The sequence below is a fragment of the Paroedura picta genome, chromosome 2 (assembly GCF_049243985.1).
Source record: "Paroedura picta isolate Pp20150507F chromosome 2, Ppicta_v3.0, whole genome shotgun sequence".
NCBI lineage: Eukaryota > Metazoa > Chordata > Lepidosauria > Squamata > Gekkonidae > Paroedura > Paroedura picta.
The window spans coordinates 176,205,703-176,227,312 of NC_135370.1; the positions used below are offsets into that span (position 1 = coordinate 176,205,703).

At 53.9% G+C, this 21,610-nt stretch overlaps 1 protein-coding gene across 1 annotated transcript in view; it reads right to left on the minus strand.

The window, feature by feature from the left end:
- LOC143830832 (disheveled-associated activator of morphogenesis 1-like) overlaps positions 1 to 21,610 on the minus strand; it is a 132,338-nt gene that overhangs the window by 42,438 nt on the left and 68,290 nt on the right. The window contains 1 exon segment of the mRNA XM_077323907.1: positions 9,507 to 9,729. Within this exon segment, the coding sequence (XP_077180022.1) occupies positions 9,507 to 9,689 (183 nt within the window). The 5' untranslated portion in view covers positions 9,690 to 9,729.

Sequence of the window (21,610 nt, forward strand, 5' to 3'; positions counted from 1 at the left end):
AACCTCTCTTCATCAGGTTATACTGCAGTCCAGGCTATTACTTATCCTGGATGTTTTAGGCTGATCCTGCAATGAGAAGGGGGTGGGACTAGATGGCCTGGATGGCCCCTTCCCCCTCTAGGATTCTAGGAGTCTAGTTCAGTAGTGGAAGGGGCTACCTAAGGAGGTGGGGAGCTCCCCCTCACTGGCCGTCTTCAAGCAGGGGCTGGACAGATCCTTCTCCTGGATGCTGGAGGCTGATCCTGCACTGAGCAGGGGGTGGGACTAGATGGCCTCCATGACCCCTTCCCACTCTGGGATTCTAGGAGTCTAGTTCAGCAGTGGAAGGGGCTGCCTAAGGAGGTGGGGAGCTCCCCCTCACTGGCCGTCTTCAAGCAGTGGCTGGACAGATCCTTCTCCTGGATGCTTGAGGCTGATCCTGCACTGAGCAGGGGGTGGGACTAGATGGCCTGAATGGCCCCTTCCCACTCTAGGATTCTAGGAGTCTAGTTCAGCAGGGGAAGGGGCTGCCTAAGGAGGTGGGGAGCTCCCCCTCACTGGCGGCCTTCAAGCAGCGGCTGGACAGATCCTTCTCCTGGATGCTTGAGGCTGATCCTGCACTGAGCAGGGGGTGGGACTAGATGGCCTGGATGGCCCCTTCCCACTCTAGGATTCTAGGAGTCTAGTTCAGCAGGGGAAGGGGCTGCCTAAGGAGGTGGGGAGCTCCCCCTCACTGGCGGCCTTCAAGCAGTGGCTGGACAGATCCTTCTCCTGGATGCTTGAGGCTGATCCTGCATTGAGCAGGGGGTGGGACTAGATGGCCTGGATGGCCCCTTCCCACTCTAGGATTCTAGGAGTCTAGTTCAGCAGTGGAAGGGGCTGCCTAAGGAGGTGGGGAGCTCCCCCTCACTGGCGGTCTTCAAGCAGCGGCTGGACAGATCCTTCTCCTGGATGCTTGAGGCTGATCCTGCACTGAGCAGGGGGTGGGACTAGATGGCCTGCATGGCCCCTTCCCACTCTGGGATTCTAGGAGTCTAGTTCAGCAGTGGAAGGGGCTGCCTAAGGAGGTGGGGAGCTCCCCCTCAATGGCCATATTTAAGCAGCGGCTGCACAGATCCTTCTCCTGGATGCTTTAGGCCAGGGGTAGTCAACCTGTGGTCCTCCAGATGTATATGGACTACAATTCCTACGAGCCCCTGCCAGCAAACGCTGGCAGGGGCTTGTGGGAATTGTAGTCCATGGACATCTGGAGGACCACAGGTTGACTACCCCTGCTTGAGGCTGATCCTGCATTGAGCAGGTGGTTGGGCTAAAGTTCCTGGATGGCCCCTCCCAATTCTAGGATTCTAGGTTTCGGCTGAAACTGCCTTATGAGCAGCCCATGAGAAGATGGACTTTCCATATAAGATAAATAAAATGCTGCGGTTTAGTTGATTTGTGCATGATTGAACAGGTTTGTCTTCTGGAGGGTGAGTTGGAGGACCGACTTGGCCCTTGCCCATGTCATCTAACCCAACATTTGACAGTCAGTTCCTAGACTAGGAGGAAAGCCCATCTTAAAAACAGGCCACAGAAAGGCCGCGGGAGAGTGGAAGGGCCCCCGCAGACCAGAGCCGGCCTGGAAGCCCGGGCCAACACAGCAAAGTGTGGCCAGATGTCTCCTAAAGCTCTCTCTGTAGCCAGGAGGGCAGGTAGCGTAGGACAGCTGTGGAAGACAGGCGCAGATGCAGCAGGGTGCACCGGGATGGTTGTCCCAGCTCCCAAGCTTACCTCCTGACAACTCTTCCTCTTCACAACGAGTGTTAGGACGCGGCACAGAACGCAGAGGAGCCTCTGATTGGCCCTCACTGGGGGAATCTCTCCACCATATTGGAGACATTGGCCCAGTGAGGGCCAATGTGAGGCCCAGCACATCATCAGAAGGACTCAGCGCTTTTAACGAGGTATGATAACTTTTTGGATGAGCAGTGAATAGCAAGCACGCACACGCACTCAAGGGAAACAGCAATTCGCTTTTCGGCGGAGAAAGAATTGTTGCGGTATGCAAGTCTGCAGCCAACGCTTGCTTAAAAACTGAACACCCCACCTCTTTGGAGACTCCTTCACACACAGTTGAGACTCTTCGTAGCACGTGGAGTTCAGGGCACACGTAACCTTGGGTACAAAAGCAGAAAGTTTGGATCCAGGGACACCTTTAAGACCAACAAAGTATAAGCTTTTGTGTACATACACACTTCTTCAGATACGATAAGGGGGGTGAGTACCAAAATGAGTATAGTAGAAGTCTTTGATGCAGCTGAGGAAGTGTGCATGCACACAAAAGCGTATACCTCGAACGGAATGTTGTTGGTCTTAAAGGTGCTTCTAGAATCAAACTGTGATCTGCTGCCTGATGCTATAGGGCAGTCCAGGGGAAAGATGCAGTTGAGGGGTGGGAAAGGGTTAACCCCTCCCCTTTCCCACTGACACCATCGTAAATCCTGTTCTCTGCAGCTGGTTTAGAACAAACCATGGAAATGGAATCACAGAATCCTAGAATCATAGAAGCTGCTTTGAGACTCCTTCAAGCAGTGAAAAGTGGGGGTATAAAAACCAACTCTTCTTCTTCCTCCTCTTCTACTCACAAATTTTAAAAACCACATTATAGGATCGCTTTACTCAAATGCAGTGAATTCCACCTGTTCATCACTTTTGGGGCGGAGAAAGACAGCTTGGTGAAGAAGGCGATGAAAAAACGGCAGACTCTGATCTGGAAAACTGGGTTTGATTCTCTGCTCCTCCACATGCAGCCAGCTGAGTGACCCTGGGCCTGGGCCAGGCTCAATTCTCTTAAATCTGTTCTCTTAGAGCTCTCTCAGGCCCACCTGCCTCACAGGGGGTCTGTTGTGAGGAGAGGAAGGGAAAGGGCTTTTGCAAATTGCTTTGGGACACCTTGGGGGAGTAGAATGTGGAGTGTAAAAAAACCTCCCTTCTATATAAAACAGTCTTCCGCTGTGATTTTGACTGTTCTCAATGCAAAACAAGAATATTAACAGGGATTTGGTCTCCTTTCCTGAGTAAAAGCTGCCAGGGGATGTTGATTCTTAGTCTGGGGTTTCTCCGTTACCTAGATAAGGGGCTACCCACAGAAATGCATTAACTGGGGGGAAAAGGAGGCTTCCTTAGTAAAAGAAAAAAAAGGCAGTATTAAAAACCTTCTCGCTTCTACATAAAACGGTCTTCAGCTGTGACTTTGACTGTTCTCAATGCAAAACAAAAAATGTGAGCAGGGATTTGGTCTCCTTTCCTGCATAAAATGGGCCAGGGGATGTTGATTCACAGTCTGGGGGTTCTCCATTACCTAGATAAGGGACTAGCCACGGAAATGCATTGGCAGGAAAAAAAAAAGGGGGGGGGCACCTACTGATTTGCAACTTCTCATGCAAACGGTAAAAACAATACAGAGAGCGGCCACTGTGATTTCCCTGTTGGGATGGGGGATTCCTCAACGTGGAGGCCAGCTGCTCCTCCCAGCCAGGTGTTTTCCGATCAAGCTCTGCAAATCTGTCTGCAGAATTACATGCGGGCAGATCTAGATTTCGCCCGCTTTTTCTGGTGGGAAGAGAGACATGGCTTGACGGACAGCTGAATGGGCTGCATTCTCTGAAAGCCCCCGCCAGATGGGTTTGGAAAGCCACAGGAAAGGGGGTGGGGGAGGGATAGAGCCAGCAGGAATTTAACCCCTAAGTCCTCCCAACACTGCAGTTCTCCCCTGGATGTTTCCAACGTTGGAGACGGACAGCTCAGCAGAGCTTACAGCTGCCAACTTACAGCTGCCAATAAGAAGTTCCTGATTTGGGGGCGGAGCCTGGGGATGGAGAGGGACATCAGCTAGGGTTCCATGCCAGAAAGTACACACTCCGAAATGACCGTATTCACCTGGCGTACTGATCTCCGGAGTATGGAATTCGGAAATCAGTTGTAACTCCAGGAGACCACAAGGCCCCATAGGTAGGCCTGGTTTCTCTCCCCCCTCTCGGTTACCTGTTGGGGAGCAGGTTGCCAGAATCAGGTTAAGAAATTGCTAGAGATTTGGGAATGCAGCCAGGGGAGAACAGAATCCCCAGTGGGGTATGATGCCATAGAGTTCTCCTTCCAAAATATCCATTTTCTCTGGTGGAACTGATCACTGCAGTCTGGAGAGGAGCTGTCATTCCAGGGGATCCCCAGGCCCCACCTGGAGGCTGGCATCCCTGAGTCCCCCCTCCCAAGCAGCCCTTTCCTCCAGGGGAACTGATCTCTTTAGGCTGGAGATGAGCTGTAATTCTGGGGGATCCCCAGGCCCCACCTGGAGGCTGACATCCCTGAGTCCCCCCTCCCAAGCAGCCCTTTCCTCCAGGGGAACTGATCTCTGCAGTCTGGAGAGGAGCTGTCATTCCAGGGGATCCCCAGGCCCCACCTGGAGGCTGGCATCCCTGAGCCCCCCCTCCCAAGCAGCCCTTTCCTCCAGGGGAACTGATCTCTGCAGTCTGGAGAGGAGCTGTCATTCCAGGGGATCCCCAGGCCCCACCTGGAGGCTGGCATCCCTGAGCCCCCCCTCCCAAGCAGCCCTTTCCTCCAGGGGAACTGATCTCTGCAGTCTGGAGAGGAGCTGCGATTCCATGGCATCCCCAGCTCCCTCCTGGAGGTTGGCATCCCCACCACTGCTGCATCTCCTCCCCCACCCCCACCGGCCTATTAATTCAGCTCTCGCAATCTCACAACACTATTAATTCAGTAGCACATGCGAACCTGAAAAGCCAGCTGGCAAAACGGCCTGTCCCAGACTCCTGACACCCACCCGCTGTCGGAAGAAGCTTCCCCGGTTGCTCTGACAACACAGACCGGTTTCCAAGCTGCCGGGAACTGTGCGGCAGCGACAGAAAACAACAGAGGCGGCCCTGCTGCCGGCCTTTTGTGAAAGTCTATCTTTCCCTTGCAGCCACGGCCTCCTTGTGTGGCGGGCTGAGCCGACGGAAGGCCTGACAGCCTCCTGGTCACGGAGCCGGCCCTCTTGGGGCGGAGGGCTTAGAGTTTTCTGGGCCCACAAAGCTCCCTCTCTCTGACAAACGCCCCTTGCGCATGGCCGCCCACGCACGAGGAGCTTGGCGCAAGAAGAAAGAACACCTTGCCAGCCAGCCGGGGGAGGAAAAACAGAGGCGCTGTGGGTATTTGCTGGCTTTCGGCTTTTCACTTCCCTTGGCTCACAAAGCGGCACAGGAGGGAATGTGGAAACACAAGCTCTTGCGCGTGATAACCATCGCCCCCTTTGGAGCCACAGGCTTCCTCGTCTTTCCGGCTCCCCCCCCCCCCCGTCAACGTTCTGTGTGTGTTTTCATTGAAACGTGAATTTAAAAACCGCCCAGAGTCCGCCTATGGTTATGCGGAGGGTGGCACCCTTTGGAAAGTCACCGTGTTTCACCCTCTCCGTTCCTTCTGCCGATTCTTCGTTGCCCTCAGAAATGCCGTAATTATATTCTGGACGGCCAAAACGATCACATGCTGACTGAGAAGCTACGTGTAGGTTCACAAAATCAACGAGTTTTTTATTTAGATAGCAGGAAACATAGGCCAGAATGTGAACCGGTTAGAGACGCGTTTTGAAAACGTCTTTTTCCTCACTGGCATAGAGTTTTCCCATATAGCCATATTAGAATGTTGACTTCAGAGATCAATCCTTGTATAATCCTTATATAATGAAACCAGAATTTCGGATTCATGCAGAACTTTCTCTGGGGGAGAGAGTATTATGTATTTCTACCGATCTCTATAGTCCTCCATGGTCCTCTGTCCCCAAAGTACGTTCTGCAAGAATTAGAAATTCTGATTATAAATGAATAGTACATCACGATCAATCGATCTTTTATATTTACGATAGTCACGTAGAGCCGTGAAAGCTGGACAATGGAAAAACCGAACAAGAGAAGAATCTATTTGTTTGAATCCTGGTGTTGGGGAAGCCTTCGGTGGATTCCATGGATGGCAAAAATCACAAACAAGGAAATACTACAGCGCATTAAGCCTGGTCTATCATCAGAAGCCGAAATCACGAAACTCCGGCTCACTTACTTTGGCCACAACATGCCAACCAACTCAATGGAGAAAGCAATTATGCTAGGATTGGTCAGTGGAAAAAGGAAACCAGGCCAACAGAGAGCAAGGAGGTTGGACACGGTCAAAATGGACACTGGCCAGAACATTAAACAACCAAGAAAAGTGGCACAAGATGGGAAACCATGAAGACAGTTGAGCCATGAGATTGCCAAGATTCAGTCTTGACTGAATGCCTAAGGATTATGGTATCCTATGAGGTAAAGGTAAAGGAATCCCCTGTGCAAGCACCGGGTCATGTCTGACCCTTGGGGTGACGCCCTCTAGCGTTTTCATGGCAGACTCAATACGGGATGGTTTGCCAGTCCCTTCCCGAGTCATTACCGTTTACCCCCCAGCAAGCTGGGTACTCATTTTACCGACCTTGGAAGGATGGAAGGCTGAGTCAACCTTGAGCCGGCTGCTGGGATCAAACTCCCAGCCTCATGGGCAGAGCTTTCAGAGGGCTGCCTTACCACTCTGCGCCACAAGAGGCCCTATCCTATGATGACAAGATCTTAATATTGATGTATGGGAAAACTCTACACCACTGATGAGAAAGAAGTTTTGAAAACGTGTCTCGAACCGGTTCACGTTCCCGCACATGTTTTCTGTTATCTAAATAAAAAGGGCCCTCTGATTTTGTGAACCTGCGTAGCTTCTCAGCCAACATATCATTTGGGCTTTCCTGCTTCCATGATTATGTTCTGGGCCGATGGGCCAGCCCGATTTCAGCTACCGGCGTATCTAAAACAGTGACCCTCCTACCCAACCCCGGTGTGGCCCTTGGGGGTCTGGATGGCCGGCCTCCAGGTGGGACTTGGGGATCCCCCTGAATTAAAGCCCCTTTCCAAATTGCTTCAGTCGAAAGGCACCTTTAAGACTCATCAAGTGTTATATAAGCTGTGAGCTTTTGTGTGCACACATGCACCCTCAGCAATGAAATAGAAATCAATCTCTCCTTATATATGTAGTCTGGGGATTCCCATTTCATTGTCTGAAGAAGCATGCCTGCACACGAAAGCTCACCCCTAGAATAAAACTTGGTTGGCCTTAAAGATGCCCCTGGACTCAAACTTTGTTCTGCTATTTCAGACCCACACGGTGACGCACCCGAATCTAGTTCATCTCCAGACTGTAGAGATCAATTCCCCTGGAGAAAAGGGGTGTTTTACCCCACTAAGGTCCCACTGACAGTTTTCCAGGTGCCGACCAAATGCCGGGAGAAAGTGGGACTTTTGCCCAGTTTTGATTGGCTTTGTGCATCTTGTTAGAGATTCTGACTAAGGATACCAACCTCCAGGTGATAGCTGGAGATCTCTGGAGGTTGGCATCCTGAGGCAGAAGCTCTAACAGGATGCCGCTTCATGTGCAAAGACAATTCTAAAAAAATCAAGCCTGAATGTTTCCTGGAAGGCTTCCTGTGCGGGCGTGGCAAATCAAACCCAGGTCTTCAGATTAGAAGAAGAGCTGGGTTTTATATCCCACTTATTCTCTGCCCTAAAGCGTCTCCAAGCGGCTTTCAATCCTGCCCTTCCTCTCCCCACAGCAAGCGCCTTGTGTGGCAGGTGGGGCTGACAGAGCTCTGAGAGAACTGTGGCTGGCCCAAGGCAAACCACCCCTAAACGTCTCTTGTCTTGAAACCCCCACGCAGTCACCATACGTCACCAAACATCACACCGTTGGGCAGTAGAAAAGTTAAGACTAAAACCCAGTTGCTCCTTGCAGACCAACAATATAGTTTTCAAGACTCTAAGCTCCCTTCGTCAGATATAGTGGATGAAACGCACACAAATCTGCCATATACCGAATCAGGCCCCTTCCAACCTGAGCCTTGAACTGGAGATGCCAGGGATTGAACCTGGGACCTTCTGCATACCAAGCAGAGGCTCCACCACTGAGCCAAGGCCCCCTCCTTCGGGACCAAAACCCATGACCTGCCCTAGGCCAGTCAGCCAATTCCGATTGGTGGTTTCAATGCTTCCTGATTCAGTATTCCCTGGACCGCCCCAGTTTGATCCTCCAGCGTGGCCATCTGTATCACCCAAACCAACGGCCAGAGGAATTTCACCATCGTTCTCCCGTCCATAACGCTGGGGGAAGCAAACCCGAAACAAACAGAGCAACGCGCTGGAGAGAAATAGCATCCTAATAGAGTGGGTGAGTCATCGAAGACACAATTACAGTCAGAAAACACGGGGGTGGTGGGAAGAGCATTCGGGTGGGAGTTTTCCTTATTGACTGAGAGCCTTTCTGTAACGACCGTCGCAAACAATGAACAAGGAGCTGGGAGATCCCCATTCAGTAAGTGCCGATGAAAGAAAAATCGGGGATTAAGAGTTCAGATCCGGCACAGGATCCTCCTTTGCTCCTGGCAGCACCGTTCCCTCTGAACTGCTCCTATGAGCAGCCGATCCTTAACATAGGAAGCCCGGCTCTGCAGAAACCTGGAGCTGAGTCTTGAGCTGCCTGCTGCCCCGGGCCAAAACATGTCACCAGATTTAATCCAGCAGGGGGGAAATGCTCAGCATCCGAACTAAGCATATTTGTTTATTTAGGTTAGAAGAAGCTGGTTTCTTATTCCCCACTTTTCACGGTCAGAATGGTTCCCAAGTGGCTGACAAATGCCGTTCGCTTCCAATCCCCAAAATTGTCCGTGGGTGACAATTTACTGGTTGTTCCCGGCCCCAGGGAAGCATACCTGGCCTTGACCCGGGCCAGGACCTTTTCGGTCCTGCCCTCTGCCTGGTGGAAGGAGCTCCTGGATAAGCTGCGGGCCCTGGGGGAGCTTCCGGCATTCTGCGGGGCCTGCCAAACGGAGCTCTTCCGCCAGTCTATGGCTGAGGCCGGGGCAGTGGGGAAGATCGATTCTCTGGGGGGAGGCGGGAAATAAAACAACAACAACAACTGCCCCATGAGTCGGCCGATCCCAGAGTGGCGGTCAGCAAGTTCAATAATAAAGAAAATAAAATCTTCCATGTATGGTTCTTATGTTATTATGTAAACGGCCCTGAGTCCCCGGGGAGTGCAGTATATAATATAATATAATATAATATAATATAATATAATATAATATAATATAATATAATATAATATAATATAATATAATATAATATAATATAATATAATATAATATAATATCATATCATATCATATCATATCATATCATATCATATCATATCATATCATGAATAAAATAAAATAAAAATAAGAACGGGTCTCCCGTTGGCTTTTGAGCCCTGTTATTTTGATGGCAGACTATCAGGGGCACAGATGTGTCCCATGACCATCTCTCCTAGAAAGTGTTGCCAGAGGAGTAAAGAGCCCGCGATATCTGCCCTTAGAAGCAAAGTGCAAATAGCCGTCGTGCCTCCGCGAGACCAGGTTGGGGGAAGAAGAAAGCCACCGTCTTAACTCACCACAAGTTCGCTGAACATCACGTCCAGCTCTTCCACGGGGGGCATGGGGAAGGCCGGCTCCATGGTTTGCAAGGCAAAACTGCTGTCATTCCGCAGCCGGTACGTGATCTCCGGGTGGTCGTTACTCCGGAAGCAGCAGAAGATGAACGCAATCCCTCGCCCGCTTCTTTTCCGGGGGGCCATGGCGGAAGCCCTCCTGAGCTGCCTTCCTAGACGCTAAATCCTGAAGGAGGCAAAGAGAAAGGAGAGAAGGTTCAGACTCTGGCCCTTATCGTAGAATCACCGAGCTGGGAAGGGCCTCCGGGGTCATCTAGGCCAGCGGTTCTCAACCACCGTAACGCCGCGCCCCCAACTGTAGCGGTGGCGCGCGCATGTGCACGCGTGCAAGCGCACAACGATCTGGAGGCAGTGCGGAGGTGGCCAGTGGCATGGCCACTCTAGTGCCAGGCGACCCCAAGGCTGAGAACCAATGATCTCTAGGCCAACCTCCTGTAGGATGCAAGAAATCCACACCACCTGCCCACCTATCACAATGACCTCAATTCCATGCCCAAATGATACCCCAAGATGATCATTGACTGAATTGTGACAACGTTCTCAGTAGCTTGTTGTCTCAATATCTGGCTGCACTAGATGGCTTTTGTTCCCCACCGTTTCTTTAAAGCCGCAGCGACCCTTTAATTTGGCCACCTCATGAGAAGGAAGGACTCCCTGGAGAAGAGCCTAATGCTGGGAGCGATTGAGGGCAAAAGAAGAAGGGGGCGACAGAGAATGAGGCGGCTGGATGGAGTCATTGAAGCAGTCAGTGTGAGCTTAAATGGACTCCGGGGAATAGTGGAGGACAGGAAGGCCTGGAGGATCATTGTCCATGGGGTCGCGATGGGTCGGACACGACTTCGCACCTAACAACAACAACCCTTTAATTAGCGCTCCTGGAAATCAATGCCACCATTACCAGAACGATGTACAAGTGCTCACAGGTGCCCCAGTTCAAAAACACCATGTACTTGTGGGTACCCCAATTCCCAAGCACCGTGCATCGGTGGGTGCCCCAGTTCTAACAGCTGCCATGTTCCTGAATGATGTTCCATCACGAAGGGCAATTGGTGCTCCATGCTGGTACACTAGGAGGGCAGTGGGCAAAGGCCCTGTGATACCAGGCAAAAAGACGGGTGAGCCTACTGCTCCCATGTGATTCACACCAATGACGGTTCTCTCAATGAGGGATCTCTCTCCTCCCTCCCCTTCCTCTGGCTTTATTGAAACCTGTCCTCTGCTCAGGCTCAAGGCAGCCGGACTGGATGGACCGCTGGTCTGACCCAGCAGGGCTCTCCTGATGTCCTTAGGAAGGCCTCGGCCTCTCTGCCCTGTTGCTGGCCCTCCTGGCCCCTGTGTGAGACAGGAGGCTGGACTGGAGGGACCCCTGGTCTGACCCAGCAGGGCTTTCCTGATGTCCTTAGGAAGGCCTCGGCCTCTCTGCCCTGTTGCTGGCCCTCCAGAGGAACTGGCTGGCCCCTGTGTGAGACAGGAGGCTGGACTGGATGGACCCCTGGTCTGACCCAGCAGGGCTCTCCTGATGTCCTTAGGAAGGCCTCGGCCTCTCTGCCCTGCTGCTGGCTCTCCAGAGGAACTGGCTGGCCCCTGTGTGAGACAGGAGGCTGGACTGGAGGGACCCCTGGTCTGACCCAGCAGGGCTCTGCTGATGTCCTTAGGAAGGCCTCGGCCTCTCTGCCCTGTTGCTGGCCCTCCAGAGGAACTGGCTGGCCCCTGAGTGAGACAGGAGGCTGGACTGGATGGACCCCTGGTCTGACCCAGTAGGGCTCTGCTGATGTCCTTAGGAAGGCCTCGGCCTCTCTGCCCTGTTGCTGGCCCTCCAGAGGAACTGGCTGGCCCCTGTGTGAGACAGGAGGCTGGACTGGATGGACCCCTGGTCTGACATAGCAGGGCTCTCCTGATGTCCTTAGGAAGGCCTCGGCCTCTCTGCCCTGCTGCTGGCTCTCCAGAGGAACTGGCTGGCCCCTGTGTGAGACAGGAGGCTGGACTGGATGGACCCCTGGTCTGACCCAGCAGGGCTCTCCTGATGTCCTTAGGAAGGCCTCGGCCTCTCTGCCCTGCTGCTGGCTCTCCAGAGGAACTGGCTGGCCCCTGTGTGAGACAGGAGGCTGGACTGGATGGACCCCTGGTCTGACCCAGCAGGGCTCTTCTGATGTCCTTAGGAAGGCCTCGGCCTCCCTGCCCTGTTGCTGGCCCTCCAGAGGAACTGGCTGGCCCCTGTGGGAGACAGGAGGCTGGACTGGAGGGACCCCTGGTCTGACCCAGCAGGGCTCTCCTGATGTCCTTAGGAAGGCCTCGGCCTCTCTGCCCTGTTGCTGGCCCTCCAGAGGAACTGGCTGGCCCTTGTCTGAGACAGGAGGCTGGACAGGATGGACCCCTGGTCTGACCCAGCAGGGCTCTGCTGATGTCCTTAGGAAGGCCTCGGCCTCTCTGCCCTGTTGCTGGCCCTCCAGAGGAACTGGCTGGCCCCTGTGTGAGACAGGAGGCTGGACTGGATGGACCCCTGGTCTGACATAGCAGGGCTCTCCTGATGTCCTTAGGAAGGCCTCGGCCTCTCTGCCCTGCTGCTGGCTCTCCAGAGGAACTGGCTGGCCCCTGTGTGAGACAGGAGGCTGGACTGGATGGACCCCTGGTCTGACCCAGCAGGGCTCTCCTGATGTCCTTAGGAAGGCCTCGGCCTCTCTGCCCTGTTGCTGGCCCTCCAGAGGAACTGGCTGGCCCCTGTGTGAGACAGGAGGCTGGGCTGGATGGACCCCTGGTCTGACCCAGCAGGGCTCTTCTGATGTCCTTAGGAAGGCCTCGGCCTCTCTGCCCTGTTGCTGGCCCTCCTGAGGAACTGGCTGGCCCCTGAGTGAGACAGGAGGCTGGACTGGAGGGACCCCTGGTCTGACCCAGCAGGGCTCTTCTGATGTCCTTAGGAAGGCCTCGGCCTCTCTGCCCTGTTGCTGGCCCTCCAGAGGAACTGGCTGGCCCCTGTGTGAGACAGGAGGCTGGACTGGAGGGACCCCTGGTCTGACCCAGCAGGGCTCTCCTGATGTCCTTAGGAAGGCCTCGGCCTCTCTGCCCTGTTGCTGGCCCTCCAGAGGAACTGGCTGGCCCCTGTGTGAGACCGGAGGCTGGACTGGAGGGACCCCTGGTCTGACCCAGCAGGGCTCTCCTGATGTCCTTAGGAAGGCCTCGGCCTCTCTGCCCTGTTGCTGGCCCTCCAGAGGAACTGGCTGGCCCCTGTGTGAGACCGGAGGCTGGACTGGAGGGACCCCTGGTCTGACCCAGCAGGGCTCTCCTGATGTCCTTAGGAAGGCCTCGGCCTCTCTGCCCTGTTGCTGGCCCTCCAGAGGAACTGGCTGGCCCCTGTGTGAGACCGGAGGCTGGACTGGAGGGACCCCTGGTCTGACCCAGCAGGGCTCTCCTGATGTCCTTAGGAAGGCCTCGGCCTCTCTGCCCTGTTGCTGGCCCTCCAGAGGAACTGGCTGGCCCCTGTGTGAGACCGGAGGCTGGACTGGAGGGACCCCTGGTCTGACCCAGCAGGGCTCTCCTGATGTCCTTAGGAAGGCCTCGGCCTCTCTGCCCTGTTGTTGGCCCTCCAGAGGAACTGGCTGGCCCCTGTGTGAGACCGGAGGCTGGACTGGATGGACCCCTGGTCTGACCCAGCAGGGCTCTCCTGATGTCCTTAGGAAGGCCTCGGCCTCTCTGCCCTGTTGCTGGCCCTCCAGAGGAACTGGCTGGCCCCTGTATGAGACAGGAGGCTGGACTGGATGGACCCCTGGTCTGACCCAGCAGGGCTCTCCTGATGCTCTTAGGAAGGCCTCGGCCTCTCTGCCCTGTGGCTGGCCCTCCAGAGGAACTGGCTGGCCCCTGTGTGAGACAGGAGGCTGGACTGGAGGGACCCCTGGTCTGACAAAGCAGGGCTCTTCTCATGTCCTTAGGAAGGCCTCGGCCTCTCTGCCCTGTTGCTGGCCCTCCAGAGGAACTGGCTGGCCCCTGAGTGAGACCGGAGGCTGGACTGGAGGGACCCCTGGTCTGACCCAGCAGGGCTCTCCTGATGTCCTTAGGAAGGCCTCGGCCTCTCTGCCCTGTTGTTGGCCCTCCAGAGGAACTGGCTGGCCCCTGTGTGAGACAGGTGGCTGGACTAGATGGACCCCTGGTCTGACCCAGCAGGGCTCTCCTGATGTCCTTAGGAAGGCCTCGGCCTCTCTGCCCTGTTGCTGGCCCTTCAGAGGAACTGGCTGGCCCCTGTGTGAGACAGGAGGCTGGACTGGATGGACCCCTGGTCTGACCCAGCAGGGCTCTCCTGATGTCCTTAGGAAGGCCTCGGTCTCCCTGCCCTGTTGCTGGCCCTCCAGAGGAACTGGCTGGCCCCTGTGTGAGACAGGAGGCTGGACTGGATGGACCCCTGGTCTGACCCAGCAGGGCTCTCCTGATGTCCTTAGGAAGGCCTCGGTCTCCCTGCCCTGTTGCTGGCCCTCCAGAGGAACTGGCTGGCCCCTGTGTGAGACAGGAGGCTGGACTGGATGGACCCCTGGTCTGACCCAGCAGGGCTCTCCTGATGTCCTTAGGAAGGCCTCGGTCTCCCTGCCCTGTTGCTGGCCCTCCAGAGGAACTGGCTGGCCCCTGTGTGAGACAGGAGGCTGGACTGGAGGGACCCCTGGTCTGACCCAGCAGGGCTCTCCTGATGTCCTTAGGAAGGCCTCGGCCTCTCTGCCCTGTTGCTGGCCCCCCAGAGGAACTGGCTGGCCCCTGTGTGAGACAGGAGGCTGGACTGGATGGACCCCTGGTCTGACCCAGCAGGGCTCTCCTGATGTCCTTAGGAAGGCCTCGGCCTCTCTGCCCTGTTGCTGGCCCTCCAGAGGAACTGGCTGGCCCCTGTGTGAGACAGGAGGCTGGACTGGATGGACCCCTGGTCTGACCCAGCAGGGCTCTCCTGATGTCCTTAGGAAGGCCTCGGTCTCCCTGCCCTGTTGCTGGCCCTCCAGAGGAACTGGCTGGCCCCTGTGTGAGACAGGAGGCTGGACTGGATGGACCCCTGGTCTGACCCAGCAGGGCTCTCCTGATGTCCTTAGGAAGGCCTCGGTCTCCCTGCCCTGTTGCTGGCCCTCCAGAGGAACTGGCTGGCCCCTGTGTGAGACAGGAGGCTGGACTGGATGGACCCCTGGTCTGACCCAGCAGGGCTCTCCTGATGTCCTTAGGAAGGCCTCGGCCTCTCTGCCCTGTTGCTGGCCCTCCAGAGGAACTGGCTGGCCCCTGAGTGAGACAGGAGGCTGGACTAGATGGACCCCTGGTCTGACCCAGCAGGGCTCTCCTGATGTCCTTAGGAAGGCCTCGGCCTCTCTGCCCTGTTGCTGGCCCTCCAGAGGAACTGGCTGGCCCCTGAGTGAGACTGATGTAGGACTAGAATGAGGGGCAGCAGATGGGTTAATGCTGCCCTGACTCAGCCCGAGCAGCAGAGATGCTCGGTCATCTACTGCTTAAATAAATCCCTCCTGCTGCAAAAGTTAGATGCGCCGTGGATTTTAGATCTCGAAGGCCGGGTTGGACAAGAACAGCAAATGCAGGCAGCTCTAAAGCTCTCATGCGATACTCCCTGGTAGCTGTCCCTGTTTGGGAAGAAGAAACCCCCAGAAAGCTGGAAAGATGTCATCGCTCCCTTTTCCTTCCTCCCCTCAGTTCTCCGGCCAGCCGTTCTGCATCGTTGATTTGAGCAAAGCCACAAAGTGGTAGTTGCTCTCCACGGGCTTCTGTTTTCTCCACGCCACTCCCTGCTTCCCCAAAAACGTGAGAGGCAGAGGCGATTTAACCCCGCAATGACACGCACCGAAAAAGAGGCTGGACGTCCCAAGCTCTCCCATCAAAAGAGATGAGATCAGCCTTTTTAAAAGAACAATAAGGATGTGGACTCCCACGGGCAGAGCGTTCGCCTTCCCCGGAGGGAAGAAAAGGAGAAAATGCAGAGGAGAATTCCTTGTTCTGAACCCATCAGCTCCTTCTGGGCCTGTCTACTCCCACCCCAGTAGAAGAGCAGCTCTTTCTGTTTGGTTTTGCATCAGAAGGAAAGAAGATGACACAGAACTGCAGGCAGGGCCCTTTCGCAAAACAGAAGGGAGAGGTTCACAAGGTGTTGCGTGAATGACATCATGGAGACCAACCATGGTAAAGTGCAAAGGGAAGGCTTCAGTATATAGGACAAGCCACCTGATTCCAGAAAGCTCCCCATGTCCCCATTCCCCATCAAGAGGGTTTTCAAGTCAAGAGGTGTTGAGAGATAGTTTGCCATTGCTACCTCTGTGTTGTGACCCTGGACTTCCTTTGACTGGGTCAGACCAACAGTCCATCTAATCCAAAATCTTGTCTCACTCATTGGCCAACAGTTCCTCCAGATGGCCAGGAACAGAGCACAGAGGCTGAGGCCCCCATAAGAACATCTCTGCTGAATCAGACCAGGGATCAACAACAGGGCAGAGAGGCCGAGGCCGTCCTAAGGACATTAGGAGAGCCCTGCTGGGTCAGACCAGGGGTCCATCCAGTCGAGCATCCACACCCACACAGAGAGCCAGTTCCTCTGGAGGGTCTGCTGGATCAGACCAAACTGGGCCAAACCTGCTTAGCTTCCAAAATTAGTTTGGCCTATCCAGCAAAAGCCCCACAGGGAAGAAGTGTAAAGTGGCAAATCTGGCAAATTCAGGCTAGCCTGGGCTACCCAGGTCAAAGCGGCTTACAATCGCCTACTCTTCCTCTCCCCACAACAGACACCGCGAGACGCAGGTGGGGTTGGGAGAGCTCTGAGAGAACTGGAGCTGGCCCAAGGCCACCTAGCTGGCTGCATGTGGAGGAGGCCTGGGGAACCAAACCCGATTCTCCAGATTAGAGGTTGTCATTCTTAACGACGACACTCCAAAGGCTCTTAACTTCTTTTCCTACCCCAAGATCTTGTCCATACAAACAGAAGTGGCTCCCTCGCTATGCAGTATGTGTGCTTCTCGTTTTTGTTACCCCGAAACTTGGAGAGAATCATCTTCCCCTGTCCAAAGCAAGCAGCCTAATACACAATGAAGCAAATTTGTCCTTTCCCCAGTCGCCTCTAATGCAAATTCTGCTAGCTTGCATTGGAATACTACACAGCCATTTTAAAGTCAGATGAACGACTGGTGACCCTCCTTTTCCATTTCACAGCCACATGAAAATTCACAGAGTGTCCCGGGCCTCCTCAGCACTGAATGTCTATTCCTACAAAAGCTTAAATTAGCAATTTACATTTTCTCCTCTCACGGACGATCTCTGCCACACACAAAAGAAGCGCATGAATGAAACGCAATTTTCTGTCCACCTACGGATCGCTCCTGGTCGCTCCAAAAAAGGAAACGCAGTAAGATACGCAGCTCCGCTGGGAAGGAGTACGAATGTGCCTTTGTCTATAGCAGGCTTTCTCAACCAGGGTGTCTTGAAAACCGGGGGGTTTCTTCAAGGCCCTGGAAGGGTTTCCCGAATGGGTGGGAGTTGATAAATTTTAACATGGTTTTGAAATGTGTCAAACACTTATCAAGTGATACAGAATCATAGAGTTGGAAGGGACATCCTGGGTCATCTAGTCCAACCCCATGTAATATGCAACACACTCACAACCCTCTTGCTCATCCACTGCCACCTGCCACCCCCTTGAACCTTCACAGAATCAGCCGTCAGATGGCTGTCCAGCCTCTGTGTAAAAATCTCCAAAGATGGAGAACCCACCACCTCCCAAGGAAGCCTGTTCCACTGAGGAACCACTCTGTCAGGAACTTCTTCCGGAGGTTTAGATGGAATTTTGAATCATAGAATCACAGAGTTGGAAGGGACCTCCTGGGTCATCCAGTCCAACCCCCTGCACTATGCAGGACACTCACAACCCTCTCGCTCATCCACTGTCACCTGCCATCCCCTTGAATCTTCACAGAATCAGCCTCTCCGTCAGATGGCTCTCCAGCCTCTGCTTAAAAATCTCCAAAGATGGAGAACCCACCACCTCCCGAGGAAGCCTGTCCCACTGAGAAACCGCTCTAACAGTCAGGAACTTCTTCTGGAGGTTTAGATGGAATTCAGAATCATAGAATCATAGAGTGGGAAGGGACCTCCTGGGTCATCCAGTCCAACCCCCTGCACTATGCAGGACACTCACAACCCTCTCGCTCATCCACTGTCACCTGCCATCCCCTTGAATCTTCACAGAATCAGCCTCTCCATCAGATGGCTCTCCAGCCTCTGCTTAAAAATCTCCAAAGATGGAGAACCCACCACCTCCCGAGGAAGCCTGTCCCACTGAGAAACCGCTCTAACTTTCATACCATAATGATGGGCCTGGAGGGGGTGGGAAGGGGAGGGGTCCTGGGCAGGCTTTATTGGACCAATGTTGGAAGCTTCCCTGAGCCAGCATTCTGGGAAGAGCAGAGTATTAACTAATTTTTAATATATTTTTCAATCTGTTCGTTTATCGGGTGATATGATGATACGACCTTATTATTATTATTGTTGTTGTTGTTGTTGTTGTTGTTATTATTATTTAGATTTATTCCTCACCTCTCCCCAAAGGCTAAAGTCGAGCTGCAGCATATAAAACCCCCAAGAAAACCATACAATAAATATCCTTGCAGCCCGGCCTCATGCCACGGCCCAGCAGAAGAGCTCCGTTTTGCAGGCCCTGGCTCTGGTCGAGACCAGAGTGCTCTAACTGTACGCATGTGTTCAAAAGAATCTCAAGGGTCAACCTATTGAGCTGACAATCCAGACAGAGATTCTTTTGCAATGATGTAATATGTAGTCTATGTTAATATAGGCTCCGTTGTCTAAATATTAAGAACTAATTATGATTTGCACTCTGAATATGGAAAGCCAGCGTGGCGTCAGGGATAAGAGTAGAGGGTTCTGATCGGGCAATCCAGGTTTGATTCCTCACTCCCCCACATGCAGCCAGCTGGGTGACCTTGGGCTAGCCACAGTCCTGATACTTCTGTTCTCACAGAGCAGTTCTATCAGAGCTCTCTCAGCCTCACCTCCCTCACGGGGTGTCTGTCGCAGGGAGACGAAGGGATGACGGTTGTCAGCTGCTTTGAGACTCCTTTGGGCAGTGAGAAGCAGGGTATAAAAACCAACTCCTCCTGTTCTTCTGTGAAATAGTAGCATAAGTTACTACTGGTTCCGTCTCATTAGGAACGAAACTCTGCATGTGCTCTGTGAAACTGCCCTATCTTTTATGAACTTTTAGAAACGCTGTATTAAATATGTATTAAATAAGCAGACCGACCTTACAAAAACATAAAAGGAAGGACGGCAGGCAGAGGCCGATGGCAGGAATCTGTTCAGAAAGTCACCGCGAGTCGGAAACCCCTGGGCGGAACCTCCCCCCCCCCCAAATAAACGCAGTGCTTTGTTTTATATTATTTCAGAAAACCAAAAGGAAAAATGCCAGGTGATTAGAAACAGGTTTCTAGAAAGTCCCTACGTATTTTGCTGTATATGATTCATGAGGGGGGATCCAAACATTCACCTAGTGTTGGAACTGTCCACCGTAGGGCAGGGGTAGTCAACCTGTGGTCCTCCAGATGTTCATGGACTACAATTCCCATGAGCCCCTGCCAGCGTTTGCTGGCGGGGGCTCATGGGAATTGTAGTCCATGAACATCTGGAGAACCACAGGTTGACTACCCCTGATTTAGAGCACCAGTTAGCCACTGAACTCCAAAGCGTTTGCTGGCGGGGGCTCATGGGAACTGTAGTCCATGCACATCTGGAGGGCCACAGGTTGACTAACCCTGCTGTAGGGTGTACGGCCGCCTCGGCATCGGTCCACCAGCCGGTGGCTGCACACAGGTGCAGATCTCTCTGTACCTGTGGGTGGGCGCCAGCTGGCACACCGAAGACAGAGCTACCCCCTCCCCTCCACGCCACGGCACATGCCGCCTCGGGCTTCGGAGATCGTCATGGCGGCCCAACCACGCCGAAGCGCTCACCCCCAGTCCGCAGCAAAATGTTTTGTTTTGTGACACAATGATGGGCGCAGCTCATTTCTTCTCTCCCGTCTTCCTCGGGGGTCTCCCATCCAAGTACTGAGCAAACTTAAGATTTGAGATCTGGCAAGCTCGGCCTCCGTTGGGCTCTTGGGCCTGCTGTTGTCGTGCGTAGAAAGCAGGAGGCAGCTTTGCCGTCCGAACAGAGCCCGGAATGATTATTCCTTTTCCGAAGCGTCAGGACTTTTAGCAGCCAGATGTTCCGATGCCGGGGACGCTTGCAGCCCGAGGCGAGAGGGCGGGGAGGCGCGGTGAACGCAGCCCGACCTGCTTTCGAGAGCCGGCCTCACCCACGTTGCATGGCTGCCCGGTATCACGGGCTCGGATCGGCGCGGCTTCTATGCCGGTTCTGCCCGCTCTCTGGCAGCAAACCTGGCCCCGCTGGTATGCAGCCCAGTCATCTCTCAGCATGGGTGGGGTTTCCAGCGAAGGCGGAGGTATGCCCGCTGACGCAGCTCTGTAGATTTCCAGCAGGAATCCCGCCCAGGGCTGCAAAACAAGCTCGCATCGCAAATCAGCGGACGGTGCAGTTTTGACAGCCTCTGATCCATTACTCTTTTGTTCCAGATTCATGGCAAGGTGTTGCGGACGGGCCTGTTTGAGGAAAAGCAGGTGCGTGGGTCTTGGCCGCCGTGTGACACAGAGGGGTGGACTGCATGGGCCACTGGGCTGATCCAGCATGGCTTCGCTTAGCCCAGTGGTTCTCCACTTTCCTAATGCCACAAGACCCTTTAATACATGTTGTGGTGACCGCCAACCATAAAATTATGCAAGAGTTCTTTCACAGAAATTAAACCGAAACTGAACCATGGCGTGAAGATCCATTGTTCATGATTGTATATAAATTGATTTTTTTCCAGAGTTTCTCAGTTCAGCCCTGCCTCTTGTCCCACCATGTTGATCTTGCTCTTTTCCACTGCTCCAGAACACTCTATCTCAATCTACCCTGCAAGGCTGTTGTGTAGATGGCGCCCCCCCCCGGCCAAGCTGCTTGTTTTGCCACGACCCCTGTGAAAGGGTCACTCAACCCCCCAAAGGGGTCTCGACCCCCAGGTTAAGAACCACTGGGTTAGGCTCTTATGTCTGGGGCAGAGATACTCTGTATTTTTGGTGGCCCCTGAGTTTTGGCCGTTGTGTGACACGGAATTTTGGACTGGATGGACCATTGGTCTGACCCGACATAGCTTCTATTATGCTCTTATGTCTGGAGCACAGATGCTGTGTCTTTCTGGTTCTTGGGGGGCAAAAGGGGCAGGGCTTCTGGCCCCACTGGTGGACCTCCTGATGACATCTGGGTTTTGGCCACTGTGTGGCACAGAGTATTGGACTGGATGGGCCATTGGCCTGATCCAACGTGGCTTTCTCTTTTGTTCTAGTGTCGGAGCAGTGATGCTCCGTATTTTTGGTGCGGGGAGAGGGCACAGAGGGAGGGCTTCTGGAATTCTGGCCCTGATAGTAGATTTCCTGATGGCACCTGATTATTGGCCACTGCATGACCCAGAGCATTGGATTGGATCAGCCTGAGCTAACATGGCTTCTCTTACGTCACAAACCGATATACTTAACCCTCACATTTTTGCAGGATGTGGGCCGTGCTTAAAGCTAATCAGGAGGGAAAGCAGTATGGGTTAGTCCAGGAGTCCCCAACAAGATGCCCAGGGGCCCACAGCACCTACTAACAGGACTGTGACTAGTTCAAGATTGTTCTGGCAAAAGGAGTCTTGGCGTGCACGGGCAACAGATGGAGGCCCAATATGGATCTCCATCGAATTTCCCCCAGCGTCGAATCATAGAGCTGGAAGGGACCTCCAGGGTCATCTAGCCCAACCCCCTGGAGAATGTAGAAAATGCGTTTAGTTGCGATCGAAGCCTCCCAGAACATTGGAGTTCAGTGGCTAACTGTTGCTCTAAACCAGGGGTCGTCAACCTGTGGTCCTCCAGATGTCCATGGACTACAATTCCCATGAGCCCCTGCCAGCAAACGCTGGCAGGGGCTCATGGGAATTGTAGTCCATG